The sequence below is a fragment of the Ranitomeya variabilis genome, chromosome 5 (assembly GCF_051348905.1).
Source record: "Ranitomeya variabilis isolate aRanVar5 chromosome 5, aRanVar5.hap1, whole genome shotgun sequence".
In the NCBI taxonomy this organism is placed as follows: domain Eukaryota; kingdom Metazoa; phylum Chordata; class Amphibia; order Anura; family Dendrobatidae; genus Ranitomeya; species Ranitomeya variabilis.
In genome coordinates this window covers 336,133,347-336,146,816 of record NC_135236.1, presented here as the reverse complement: position 1 = coordinate 336,146,816, position 13,470 = coordinate 336,133,347, and the positions used below count along the sequence as shown (strand labels likewise).

At 42.9% G+C, this 13,470-nt stretch overlaps 1 protein-coding gene across 7 annotated transcripts in view; it reads left to right on the top strand.

Annotated features, from left to right (window-relative positions):
- SRPK2 (SRSF protein kinase 2) overlaps positions 1–13,470 on the top strand; it is a 181,447-nt gene that overhangs the window by 133,221 nt on the left and 34,756 nt on the right. For 4 of the 7 annotated variants that reach the window (XM_077264748.1, XM_077264746.1, XM_077264751.1 and 1 more), the window contains 3 exons: positions 1,602–1,767; positions 4,359–4,384; positions 4,998–5,015. In XM_077264748.1, coding sequence (XP_077120863.1) covers positions 1,602–1,767; positions 4,359–4,384; positions 4,998–5,015 — 210 coding nt within the window. The remainder of the gene's footprint in view (positions 1–1,601; positions 1,768–4,358; positions 4,385–4,997; positions 5,016–13,470) is intronic. The other 3 variants (XM_077264750.1, XM_077264749.1, XM_077264752.1) reach the window with 1 other exon arrangement.

Below are 13,470 nucleotides of genomic sequence, written 5' to 3'. Positions count from 1 at the left end.
TCTTCTCCAGATCTTTCAGGCTTCGGGGCAGTTGAAGGGCAACATTGAGTTTCAGCTCCCTCTTCATTGAGTTTCAGCTCCCTCTGAAGATTTTCTATTGGGTTCAGTTCTGGAAACTGGATAGGCCATTCCAGGACCTTGAAAAGCTTCTTACAAAGCCACTCCTTAGTTACCCTGGCTGTGTGTTTCAGTCATTTTCATGCTGGAAGACCCAGCCATGACCCATATTCAAGGCTCTTACTTAGGGAAGGAGGTTGTTTTAAAAATATCACGATACATGACATCATCCATCTTCCCTTCAATACAGTGCAGTCGTCCTTTACCCTTTGCAGAAAAGCACTCACGATGTACGATGTATCTCCCACCATGCTTCACAGCTGGGACTGTATTCTTGTGGTTGTACTCTTCCTTTTTCTTACTCCAAACACGGCGAGTGGAGTTGATGCCATAAAGTTCTATTTTGGTCTCATTTGATCACATGATCTTCTCCTATGCCTCCTCTGGATCATCCAGATGGTCATTGGCAAACTTCAAACGGGCCTGGACATGTACTGGCGTGAGCAAGGGGAACCTTGCGTGCCCTGCAAGATTTCAATCCATGATGGCGTAATGTGTGACACTGGTCCCAGCTCTCTTCAGGTCATTGACCAGGTCCTCCCATGTAGTTCTGCTAACAGTTGTTGCCTTCTCACCAAGCTGTTTGCCTATCGTCCTGTTGCCCTTCCCAGCCTTGTGCAGGTCTACAATTTTGTCCCTGTGTCCTTAGACAACTCTTTGTTCTTGGCCATGGTGGAGAGGTTGGAGTGTGATTGTGTGTGTGGACAAGTGTCTTGTATATAGGTAACGAGATCAAACAGGTGCATTTAATACAGGTAATGACTGCAGAGAAGGACAGCTTCTTATAGAAAATGAACAGGTCTGTGAGAGACAGAATTCTTGCTGGTTGGTAAGTGGTTAAATACTTATTTCATGGAATAAAATGCAATTTAATTATGTAAAAATGATACAATGAGATTTTTTTATTTTTAGATGCTGTGTCTCACAGGTGAAGTGTACCTACGATAAAACTTATAGACCTCTCCATTCTTTGTAGATGGGAAAACTTGCAAAATTGTCAGTGTATCAAATACTTATTTTCCCCACTGTATATAGAGAAGCAATCGGAAACTTTGTCTGTCACCGCTTTACTTTTTATATGCTATGCTGGAGGCTCATGGAGAGAGGCTACTGGAAGTTCTTTTCTATGTAGAGGAAGTATTTCTGATGGCAGTGCAGTCTACTGTACATGTTATTTGACTTGTGATATACAGTGACCATAGATGCACAAGACTACAAGAACACTAATGAAAAATCAAGTCTTGTGAAAATCCTTTTCCAATGTGACACCTGTTATTTCACATGAGAAAAAATAAGATGCAAGTGATTTTACATTCCCTCATCTGTGTGATCATTTCATCCTACTATTACCATAATGAATATTACTAGAATTGAGCTTTAAAATAGATATTTACGTGTGCCGAATCCATCCATGTTCAAGAAAGCTTATTTTATCTAAATATAGAATCCTTCCAAATAATCTGGTAATTGCTTGTATTTTGTAGGTCCTTCAGGGCTTGGACTATTTGCATAGCAAATGTAAAATCATCCATACAGATATAAAACCGGAAAACATCTTGATGTGCGTTGATGATGCTTATGTCCGTAGAATGGCAGCAGAAGCCACAGAATGGCAGAAAGCTGGTGCACCACCTCCATCTGGTTCAGCAGGTAAGGGCTTGGGTGTATGTATAGAGTACAGTAGTAGAAATGAGTGTATCACTAGATACACCAATAAAAGCTGTTTTTATTTTAGGCGTGCGCATCACTAGTGTATTTCTTTTTTTTTCTCTCTCAGTAGTAGAAATTCATCAAACTTAGCCTGGGATGTCATCAAACTAGTTAGGTCTCTCCTTATGGTCCCCAACTGGCTTTTAAAACCATGTTTTCTCTGAAATGCCACAGTGTTTCAGGGTAAAACATCTTTGGCTGCAATTGTGGTTCAGGTGCCATGAATCCAATGACCGGTTCCCTTTAGGTCTGTAGATGTTAAGTCTAGATTCACACATCCATGTTTGTTTACATTGCGAGGATGAACCACAATGAAAGGATCAGTTACGGGTCTCCTGACCAGAAGCCACAATCCTCTTATATGCCTATGAGGCTCTTAAGTTCGGGTGATGAAACACACGGCTGGTGTCTACATTCCAGTCCATACTCGCCAGGATTCATACATCCGGGTTTGTGCAGTCTGAGTCTGATGTAAATGTCATGCTAAGGCTATGTTCACCCATGTGCGTATAATATAGACGTCAAAACGTATGTAAGCTCGTGCCATACTACTCTTCTGAGTTTCAATGTATACGTCCATCTAACTTGTCTTCAGTATATTTATTTTTTTCTCCGCTAGCTTTTAAAGCACAAACCAGAAAGCATATACATTTTAGACATCTTGAAAAGTTCTTTCACAGTGGCTCAGTCTTGCAGTGCTGGTCTCTGGGTTCACAGTAGGCAATTTTCTTCATAATTTATCAGAAATGTTTCATCCAGTGTACATAATTTATCAGAAATGTTTCATCCAGTGTACAGTACATACAAATAATTTCATAGCAATATATTCAGCACTGTGAACAATACATCCAGGCTTTCATACTGGCTTCAGCAAGCTTCATTCCTGCAGACAGATCCTCGGTGTTGTTCATCCGCACATGAGCGCTTCCATGAAGTGAACAGGAGTGCAGAGACACTCACCAACGATGAGGGAAACACACATGAAGTGACGTTTTGGGGGACCCAAGGATTGAGAAAGGGGGATGTCCCCTGAAACGTCCCTGCAGGTGTGTTTCCCTCTTCATTGGTGAGTGTCTCTGCACTCCTGTTCACTTCATGGAAGCGCTCATGAGCGCATGAACAACACCGAGGATCTGTCTGCAGCACTGAAGTCCATATCGAAGCCTGAATGTATTGTTCACAGTGGTGAATATATTGCTATGAAAGTATTTGTATGTACACTGGATGAAATAGTTTTGATAAGTTATGAAGAAAATTACTTGTGCCGTTTCTTAATATGAACTATAGTCAATTGGTGTAAGCAACTGCGATAAGGCAATTATAAAGTGTGTAACATTTACCGTATTGTTCGGACTATAAGACCCACCGGACCATAAGACGCACCTAAGTTTTAGAGGAAGAAATTAGAAAAAAAATTGAAGCAAAAAATGTGGTCAATTCTATACTTACTATCCCCCTTCCTGGTATGCAGGGCTCGCATCTCTGTCCTGGTATGCATGGTCCCATCCTTATCCTGGTAGGCATTGCCTCAATCCCTATCCTGGTATGCAGGGACCCCATCTCCATCCTGGTATGCATGGTCCCAATCCCTATCCTGGTATGCAGGGACCACATCTCCATCCTGGTATGTATGGTCCCATCCTTATCCTGGTATGATTGGCCCCCATCCCCATCCTGGTAGGCATTGCCCCAATCCCTATCCTGGTATGCATGGCCCCCAGCAGAAAAAAAAACATTCTTACCTTCCCTGCGCACCCTCGCAGCGTCCTGCTCCAGTGCCAACAGCTGCTTTATGCTTGTAAGCAGCGCATGGCAGCGACGTCATGCACTGCTTACAAGCCGCTGAGGACAGCTGCCAGAATACTCATTGCTCCCCACGCCGGGACTGTGTGCGTGGAGCGCAGTGAGTATTCATTGCTCTTTAGCGAGCACAGTGTCAGCCGCCGGGTTCCTGCAGCTGCTGGGCTTTCATGTGTGCCGCTACTAAAGGGAAGGAATATTCATTGCATCCGACGCCTTTGGGAGTGGAATACACTGAATATTCATTGCCTTAAGTAGCCTGCACACTTTATCGCCGGGCAGCTGCAAGAAGCTGGCTCCTGCGAATAACACTGTGCTCGCTATTAAAGAGAAGTGAATATTCACTCCTTTCCTCTCCCATGGGCATGGAATGGAGTGAATATGAATTTCTCTTTAGCAGCAGGCACAGGATTTAGCCACAGCAGCCGATTCCAGCCTCCTGTGACAAGCTGCTGCTGCTCCCCCACCACAGCCAGATTAGGGACAATCAGACTATAAGACGCACCCCCATTTTCCTCCACGCAAAAAAAGCCAGTTTTTGTTTTTGAGTACAACGATTTCTTCCCACACTCCAAAGACTTTGAGAAACTAAATTGTGAGCCCCATTGGGAACAGTGATGATATCTGTATGGCACTGTGTGAATTAGTGGCACTATATAAGTGAGTAAAATAAATATTTAGTATGTTATGTTCTGAGGGTTATTAATATTTTTATTCTTTTTTTTTTTTAGTAAGCACAGCTCCACAACAAAAACCAGTAAGTTCTTGGAAATACAATTTTTACAAATGAATGTATGTGTAGTAGTATGCAGTGCTGTATATTCCAGTTGTGTCTTTGACCTACATTTTTTTTCTATGTGTGTCAGTTCTTAAAGGTGTTGTACACTACTTGGGCAACCCCTTCTCTATCAGCATGTTTCCACCTGTAATATACACTTATACTTACTGCAGGTGCTGTTCCAGCGTTGTCAGCCCTCGCTCTTTTGGGGCTCGTGAGCCTGGTGCCCAATCAGTGATAGCTTCACTCTCCCCGCCTTTGGACGAATCAGAACTCAAAAAGAAGTCAGAGGTGGGACTGGCCTCTCACTTCCTTCAGATGTAGGTCATTCATCTGAAGGTGGGGAGAGTGAAGCCAGTGCTGATTGGCTGCAGTGCTTGTGTGACATAATGTGCCGCAAGCTCCGGAGAGAGCAAGTACCAGCACCACTGGAGGGGAGTATAGGTGGTCTTATACTGGCGCAATCATGCTGATAGAGAAGGGGTTGTCAAAGTAGTGGTCAACCCCTTTAAAGGTAAGTTTCTCCTGTGTTTAACTTCTAATATAGGTCAACAAATTTTAATATACTTTCTTTACTGTTTGTTTTTTTTAGGTTTCATTTATTTACCAGGTAATATGAAGTTTACAGGGTACTGCTATTACTATTTATTGCTAGGAATTATTAATTTTTGGTGATATTATTATATTTAATGGAAAAATCCAGTAAATAAAATCATCTTGCAATATGTCATAGGCACGCTGGTCTCCTAGTCTGCCATGATCTGTCATCAGTGATCTCATTACCTTCTTTGGCAGTGCTTAGAGACTTATATAGTTGGTAATCTGACACCAATTTAATTGAACTGATTTTTGCTTAGACTGCTGTGTCAAACATTAATTATTTGTTTGCATAAACTCTTTACACTCCATCCATATTGGCCCCTCTGTCCTGGCCTCTCCTATGTATAGCACTCATGCTCTGTTCACATTGCTTAACAGTACAGATCCATTCAGTCCCACCATCCAACACAAGAGACGCTCTCACAAATCACTTAACCATCTGCTCACTCTTTCTATCCTCCTTCTCCTAGTTGCTGGAGACATCTCTCCGAACCCCGGCCCCCCATGTTATAGCCAGTCAAACCTCCCAACTGCTACACCCAGAAACCCCTCTAACCTTATTAATATTCCATGCATGCCTTCTGTCTCTTTCAATTGTGCTCTTTGGAATTCTCGCTCTGTGTGTAATAAACTCTCCTTCATTCATGACTTCTTCCTTTCCAACTCTCTTAATCTCCTGGCTTTTACTGAAACCTGTATCCAGCAGTCAGACACCACCGCTGCTGCTGCTCTCTCATTTGGTGGACTACACTTTTCTCATACCCCAAGATCAGACAACAGAGCAGGTGGAGGCGTTGGTCTGCTCCTTTCACCCAAATGTACCTTCCAAGTTATCCCCCAAGTACCCTCACTTGTATTCCCTTCCTTTGAGGTCCATGCTGTCAGATTCTACGTCCCCTTCTCCATGCGAGTGGCGGTGGTGTATCGTCCTCCCGGCCCCTCTCACCAGTTCCTGGATCATTTTGCCACCTGGCTTCCACACTTTCTCTCTTATGACACCCCCACCCTCATCATGGGTGATTTCAATATCCCAATTGCTTCTCCCCTCTCCCCATCTGCTTCTCACCTTTTATCTCTAACCTCCTCTTTCGGCCTCTCGCAGCATACTAACTCTCCAACACATGATGATGGAAACTCCCTTGATTTGGTCTTCTCCCGGCTTTGCTCACTGGATGATTTCACAAACTCCCCTCTCCCGCTCTCTGACCACAACCTTCTTTCATTCTCTATCAAGAACTGCCATCCCGCTCAGGTCATCCCCACTTTCCACACTTATAGAAACATACAGGCCATTAACACCCAGAAACTTATGAAGAACTTGCAGTCTTCATTGGCCCCAATCTCCTCCATCTCTTGTCCTGATTCTGCTCTGAAGCATTACAATGAAACCCTGCAAAGTGCCCTGGAAGAAGCTGCACCTCCTATACATAGAACAACTCGGCACAGACGGCGACAACCGTGGCACACGCTGCAAACACGTTTCCTGCAGCGGTGCTCCAGGTGCGCCGAACGTCTGTGGAGAAAATCTAATCTGCCCGAAGATTTCATCCATTATAAGTTCATGTTAAAAACATACAACTCTGCCCTTCACCTCTCCAAACAAACCTATTTCAACACCCTCATCACCTCGCTGTCCAATAACCCTAAACGTCTCTTTGACACTTTCCGGTCCCTACTCAACCCAAGAGAGCAGGCCCCAACCACAGATCTCCACGCTGACGATCTGGCCAATTACTTCAAAGAAAAAATTGACCACATTCGACAGGAAATCATTTCCCAATCTCTTCATTCCAAGCACTGTCCTCCCTCCCCCACTGCATCTAGTTCACTCTCTGACTTTGAACCAGTTACAGAAGAAGAAGTAAGCAGGCTCCTTGCATCTTCTCGCCCGACCACTTGCACCAGCGACCCCATTCCGTCGCATCTCCTCCAGTCCCTTTCCCCGGCTGTCACCTCTCACCTAACAAAAATATTCAACCTTTCCCTCACTTCCGGTATTTTTCCCTCCTCATTTAAGCATGCCATCATACATCCACTACTTAAAAAGCCCTCCCTCGATCAAAATTGTGCCGCTAATTATAGACCTGTCTCTAATCTTCCCTTCATCTCTAAACTCCTGGAACGCCTGGTCCACTCCCGTCTTACCCGCTATCTCTCAGATAATTCTCTTCTCGACCCTCTTCAATCTGGTTTCCGCTCTTTACACTCTACTGAAACTGCCCTCACTAAAGTCTCTAATGACCTACTAACAGCTAAATCTAATGGTCACTATTCCATGCTAATTCTCTTGGATCTCTCCGCAGCATTCGACACTGTGGATCATCAGCTCCTCCTCACTATGCTCCGCTCCATCGGCCTCAAGGACACCGTTCTCTCTTGGTTCTCCTCCTATCTCTCTGGCCGATCCTTCACTGTTTGTTTTGCTGGTTCCTCCTCCTCTCACCTTCCCCTTACTGTTGGGGTTCCTCAAGGATCAGTCCTAGGCCCCCTCCTCTTCTCTTTGTATACTGCCCCTATTGGACAAACAATCAGTAGATTTGGTTTCCAGTACCATCTCTATGCTGACGACACCCAATTATATACCTCTTCTCCTGTTATCACGCCGACCTTTTTAGAAAACACCAGTGATTGTCTTACCGCTGTCTCTAACATCATGTCCTCCCTCTATCTGAAACTGAACCTGTCAAAAACTGAACTCCTCGTGTTCTCTCCCTCTACAAACCTACCTTTGCCCAACATTGCCATCTCTGTGTGCGGTTCCACCATTACTCCAAAGCAACATGCCCGCTGCCTTGGAGTCATCCTTGATTCAGAGCTTTCATTCACCCCCCACATCCGATCACTGGCTCGCTCTTCTTATCTGCATCTCAAAAACATTTCCAGAATTCGCCCTTTTCTTACTTTCGACTCTGCAAAAACTCTTACTGTCTCACTTATTCATTCTCGTCTGGACTATTGTAACTCTCTACTAATTGGCCTACCTTTTACCAGACTCTCCCCGCTCCAATCTGTCCTGAATGCTGCTGCCAGGATCATATTCCTCGCCAACCGTTACACCGATGCCTCTACCTTGTGCCAGTCATTACACTGGCTACCCATCCAATCCAGAATCCAGTACAAAACTACTACCCTCATCCACAAAGCACTCCATGGCTCAGCACCACCCTACATCTCCTCTCTGGTCTCAGTCTACCAACCTACCCGTGCCCTCCGCTCTGCTAATGACCTCAGGTTAGCATCCTCAATAATCAGAACCTCCCACTCCCATCTCCAAGACTTTACACGTGCGGCGCCGATTCTTTGGAATGCACTACCTAGGTTAATACAATTAATCCCCAATCCCCACAGTTTTAAGCGTGCACTAAAAACTCATTTGTTCAGATTGGCCTACCGCCTCAACGCATTAACCTAATTATCCCTGTGTGGCCTATTAATAAAAAACAACAACATAATCACGTTCCTCCATCATGTTCTCATACACTTTATGCAGTTAATAGCCTCTGTGTCTGTACTGTTACATACTTAGGCAGTCAACTGGTTCATGCAGCTTTACATGAACACCCGAGCCTTACACTATGGCTGGTCCAAATAACTAAAGCAATTGTTACCATCCACCTCTTGTGTCTCCCCTTTTCCTCATAGATTGTAAGCTTGCGAGCAGCAGGGCCCTCATTCCTCCTGGTATCTGTTTTGAACTGTGATTTCTGTTATGCTGTAATGTCTGTTGTCTGTATAAGTCCCCTCTATAAGTTGTAAAGCGCTGCGGAATATGTTGGCGCTATATAAATAAAATTATTATTATTATTATTATTTGTTTTATTTACAGTAAGCTTGCCATTTTTTCTTTGTATGATAGTCATTTTTGCAGAATCATAATACTGAAAAGCTGCCTTTTTTATTTTTTTAGTTACTATCTAGTAAATAGTAAAACAGTCTTTTTACTATTAATCGATACTAAAAGAAGATATTCTCGAATTTACTGGGGAGAATACGTTTCCAAACCATACTCTTTAAATTCTTAAGGACTAAACGATACAGATCCAGTGGAATAATGCGTACAGTACTTATAATAATAATAATAATAATAATTTTATTTATATAGCGCCAACATATTCCGCAGCGCTTTACAACTTATAGAGGGGACTTATACAGACAACAGACATTACAGCATAACAGAAATCACAGTTCAAAACAGATACCAGGAGGAATGAGGGCCCTGCTGCTCGCAAGCTTACAATCTATGAGGAAAAGGGGAGACACAAGAGGTGGATGGTAACAATTGCTTTAGTTATTTGGACCAGCCATAGTGTAAGGCTCGGGTGTTCATGTAAAGCTGCATGAACCAGTTAACTGCCTAAGTATGTAACAGTACAGACACAGAGGCTATTAACTGCATAAAGTGTATGAGAACATGATGGAGGAACGTGATTATGTTGTTGTTTTTTATTTTACTTATGGTTGAATGTAAATTAGAACCTGTTTGTAGTCTTCCTTAATATATTGCTTTTGCATGACAAAGTAGTGCAAGCATGTCTGAAAAGAAAAAAAATCTAATTAGATACAATGTCTGCTTTTTATAACTGTTAGGATATGTTTCCACGGTCAGGAAACACTGCGTGTTTGATGCTGCGCACAGCCACAGCGTCAAACACGCAGCGTCCAGATGTTGCAGCATAGTGGAGGGGATTTATTGAAATCCCATCTCCACTATGCGTTAAAAGACGTATACGGCAGACCCGCGTTAACGGACATGCGGTACGTCTTTCCAGAACGCAGCATGTCTGTTTACAATGCGACGACGCTCTGTCGCCGCACTGTAAATTTCCCATAGATAATCATTCGATGCGGTAAAACCACATCTAATGATTAGTCACATGCATAGTAACTGCGTAAACGCAGCCTACTCCGCATGTCGACTAATTTCCATACGGTCTTACCAGTCCCACCGCCGGAAGTCCGCGTTCAATGCAGTTCTAGCGATACCTTAGCTTACTGCGAGAACTGAAGTGCACGTGACTGGGGGTTATCTCCGGTCACCCTAGGCTGGTTCTCACGGTCAGCTGACTGCGAGACCTAGAGTTTAGGTGATCGCCGGAGAGTTATGTCAGGCATCCAGATGTAGCAGAGCTGGACTCGTCGTGGGACACTCGTTATTAACCCCTTAAGCCCCAAGGGTGGTTTGCACGTTAATGACTGGGACAATTTTTACAATTCTGACCACTGTCCCTTTATGAGGTTATAACTTTGAAACGCTTCAACGGATCCCGGTGATTCTAACAATGTTTTCTCGTGAGATATTGTACTTCATAATAGTGGTAAAATTTCTTCGATATAACTTGCGTTTATTTGTGAAAAAACGGAAATTTGGCGAAAATTTAGCAATTTTCCAACTTTGAATTTTTATGCCCTTAAATCACAGAGATATGTCACACAAAATGATTAATAAGTAACATTTCCCACATGTCTACTTTACATCAGCACAGTTTTGGAACCAACATTTTTTTTGGGGGGGAGTTATAAGGGTTAAAAGTTGACCAGCAATTTCTTATTTTTACAACACCAATATTTTTTAGGGACCACATCACATTTGAAGTCATTTTGAGGGGTCTATATGATAGAAAATAAGCAAGTGTGACACCATTCTAAAAACTGCACCCCTCAAGGTGCTCAAAACCACATTCAAGAAGTTTATTAACCCTTCAGGTGTTCTACAGGAATTTTTGGAATGTTTAAAAAAAAAAAATAAAAAAAGAACATTTAACTTTTTTTCGCAAAAAATTTACTTCAGCTCCAATTTGTTTTATTTTACCAAGGGTAACACGAGAAAATGGACGCCAAAAGTTGTTGTACAAGGAAGGAGCGCCGTTTGACTTTTCAGTGCAAATTTGACTGGAATTGAGATGGGACGCCATGTTGCGTTTGGAGAGCCCATGATGTGCTTAAACATTGAAACCCCCCACAAGTGACACCATTTTGGAAAATAGACCCCCTAAGGAACTTATCTAGATGTGTGGTGAGCACTTTAACCCACCAAGTGCTTCACAGAAGTTTATAATGCAGAGCCGTAAAAATAAAAAATCATATTTTTTCACAAATATCTTTTCTCCTACAATTTTTTATTTTCCCAAGGGTAAGAGAAGAAATTGGACCCCAAAAGTTGTTGTACCATTTGTTCTGAGTACGCCGATACCCCATATGTGGGGGTAAACCACTGTTTGGGCGCATGGCAGAGCTTGGAAGGGAAGGAGCGCTGTTTGACTTTTCAATGCAAAATTGACTGGAATTGAGATGGGACGCCATGTTGCGTTTGGAGAGCCCCTGATGTGCCTAAACCTTGATACCCCCCACAAGTGACACCATTTTGGAATGTAGACCCCCCTAAGGAACTTAGCTAGATGTGTTGTGAGAACTTTGAACTCCCAAGTGTTTCACTACAGTTTATAATGCAGAGCCGTAATAATAAAAAATATTTTTTTTTCCACAAAAATTATTTTTTAGCCCCGTTTTGTATTTTTCCAATGGTAACAGGAGAAATTGGACCCCAAAAGTTGTTGTCCAATTTTTCCTGAGTACGCTGATACCCCATATGTGGGGGGGGAACCACCGTTTGGTCGCATGGCAGAGCTCGGAAGGGAAGGAACACCATTTGGAATGCAGACTTAGATGGATTGGTCTGCAGGCGTCACGTTGCATTTGCAGAGCCCCTGATGCACGAAACAGTAGAAATCCCCCACAAGTGACCCCATATTAGAAACTAGACCCGCCAAGGAACTTATCTAGATGTGTTGTGAGAACTTTGAACCCCCAAGTGTTTCACTACAGTTTATAACGCAGAGTCGTGAAAATAAAAATTAATTTTTTTCGCACAAAAATGTTTTTTTAGCCCCCCCCAATTTTTTTTCCCCAAGGGTAACAAGAGAAATTGGACCCCGATTGTTGTTGTCCAATTTGTCCTGAGTATGCTGATACCCCATATGTTGGGGTAAACCCCTGTTTTGGCGCACGGGAGAGCTCGGAAGAGAAGGAGCACTGTTTTACTTTTTCAACGCAGAATTGGCTGGAATTGAGATCGGACGCCATGTCGCGTTTCGAGAGCCCTGATGTGCCTAAACAGTGGAAACCCCCAATTCTTACTGAAACCCTATCCCAAACACACCCCTAACCCTAATCTCAACCATAACCCTAATCCCAACCGTAAATGTAATCCTAACCCTAACTTTAGCCCCAACCCTAACCCCAGCACTAACCCTAGCTCTAACCCTAACCCTAGCCCTAACCCTAATGGGAAAATGGAAATAAATACATTTTTTTATTTTTTTTTATGTTTCCCTAACTAAAGGGGTAATGAAGGGGGGTTTGATTTTCTTTTATAGCGGGTTTTTCAGCGGATTTTTATGATTGGCAGCCGTCACACACTAAAAGACGCTTTTTATTGCAAAAAATATTTTTTGCGTTACCACATATTGAGACCTATAAGTTTTCCACATTTTGGTCCACAGAGTCATGTGAGGTCTTGTTTTATGCGGGACGAGTTGACGTTTTTATTGGTACCATTTTTGGGCATGTGACATTTTTTGATCGCTTTTTATTCCGATTTTTGTGAGGCAGAATGACCAAAAACCAGCTATTCATGAATTTCTTTTGGGGGGGAGGGGGGGCGTTTATACCGATCCACGTTTGGTAAAATTGATAAAGCAGTTTTATTCCTCGGGTCAGTACGATTACAGCGATACCTCATTTACATAATGTTTTTATGTTTTGGCGCTTTTATGCGATAAAAACTATTTTATAGAAAAAATAATTATTTTTGCATCGCTTTATTCTGTTTTTTTTGCGGGACAAGATGACGTTTTCAGCGGTACCATGGATATTTATATCCATCTTTTTGATCTCATGTTGTTTCACTTTTTGTTCGGCGGTATGATAATAAAGCGTTTTTTGCCTCGTTTTTTTTTTTTTTACGGTGTTCACTGAAGGGGTTAACTAGTGGGACAGTTTTATAGGTCGGGTCGTTATGGACGCGGCAACACTAAATATGTGTACTTTTATTGTTTGTTTGTTTTATTTAGCTAAAGAAATGTATTTATGGGAACAATATATATATTTTTTTCCTTTATTTAGGTTTTTTTTTTTATTTACACTTTTAATATTTTTTTTTTTTACTTTATCCAATGGGGGACATCACTGTATAGTGACAGATCGCTGATCTGACACTTTGCAGAGCGATCTGACATGCAGGGCTCCTGGCGTACCAGCGCCTGCACTGAGCAGGCACTTGGTAAGCCACCTCCCTGCAGGACCCGGAAGTAGCCCCGCGGCTATTTTTGGATCCGGGGCCTGCAGGTAGGAGATGCTCTGTACAAGGTGAGCACATCGCCTTGTACCGATCATCTCAGGGAAGCACGCAGGGAACCCCCTCCCTGCGCAATGCTTCCCTATACCGCTGGAACACTGCGATCATGTTT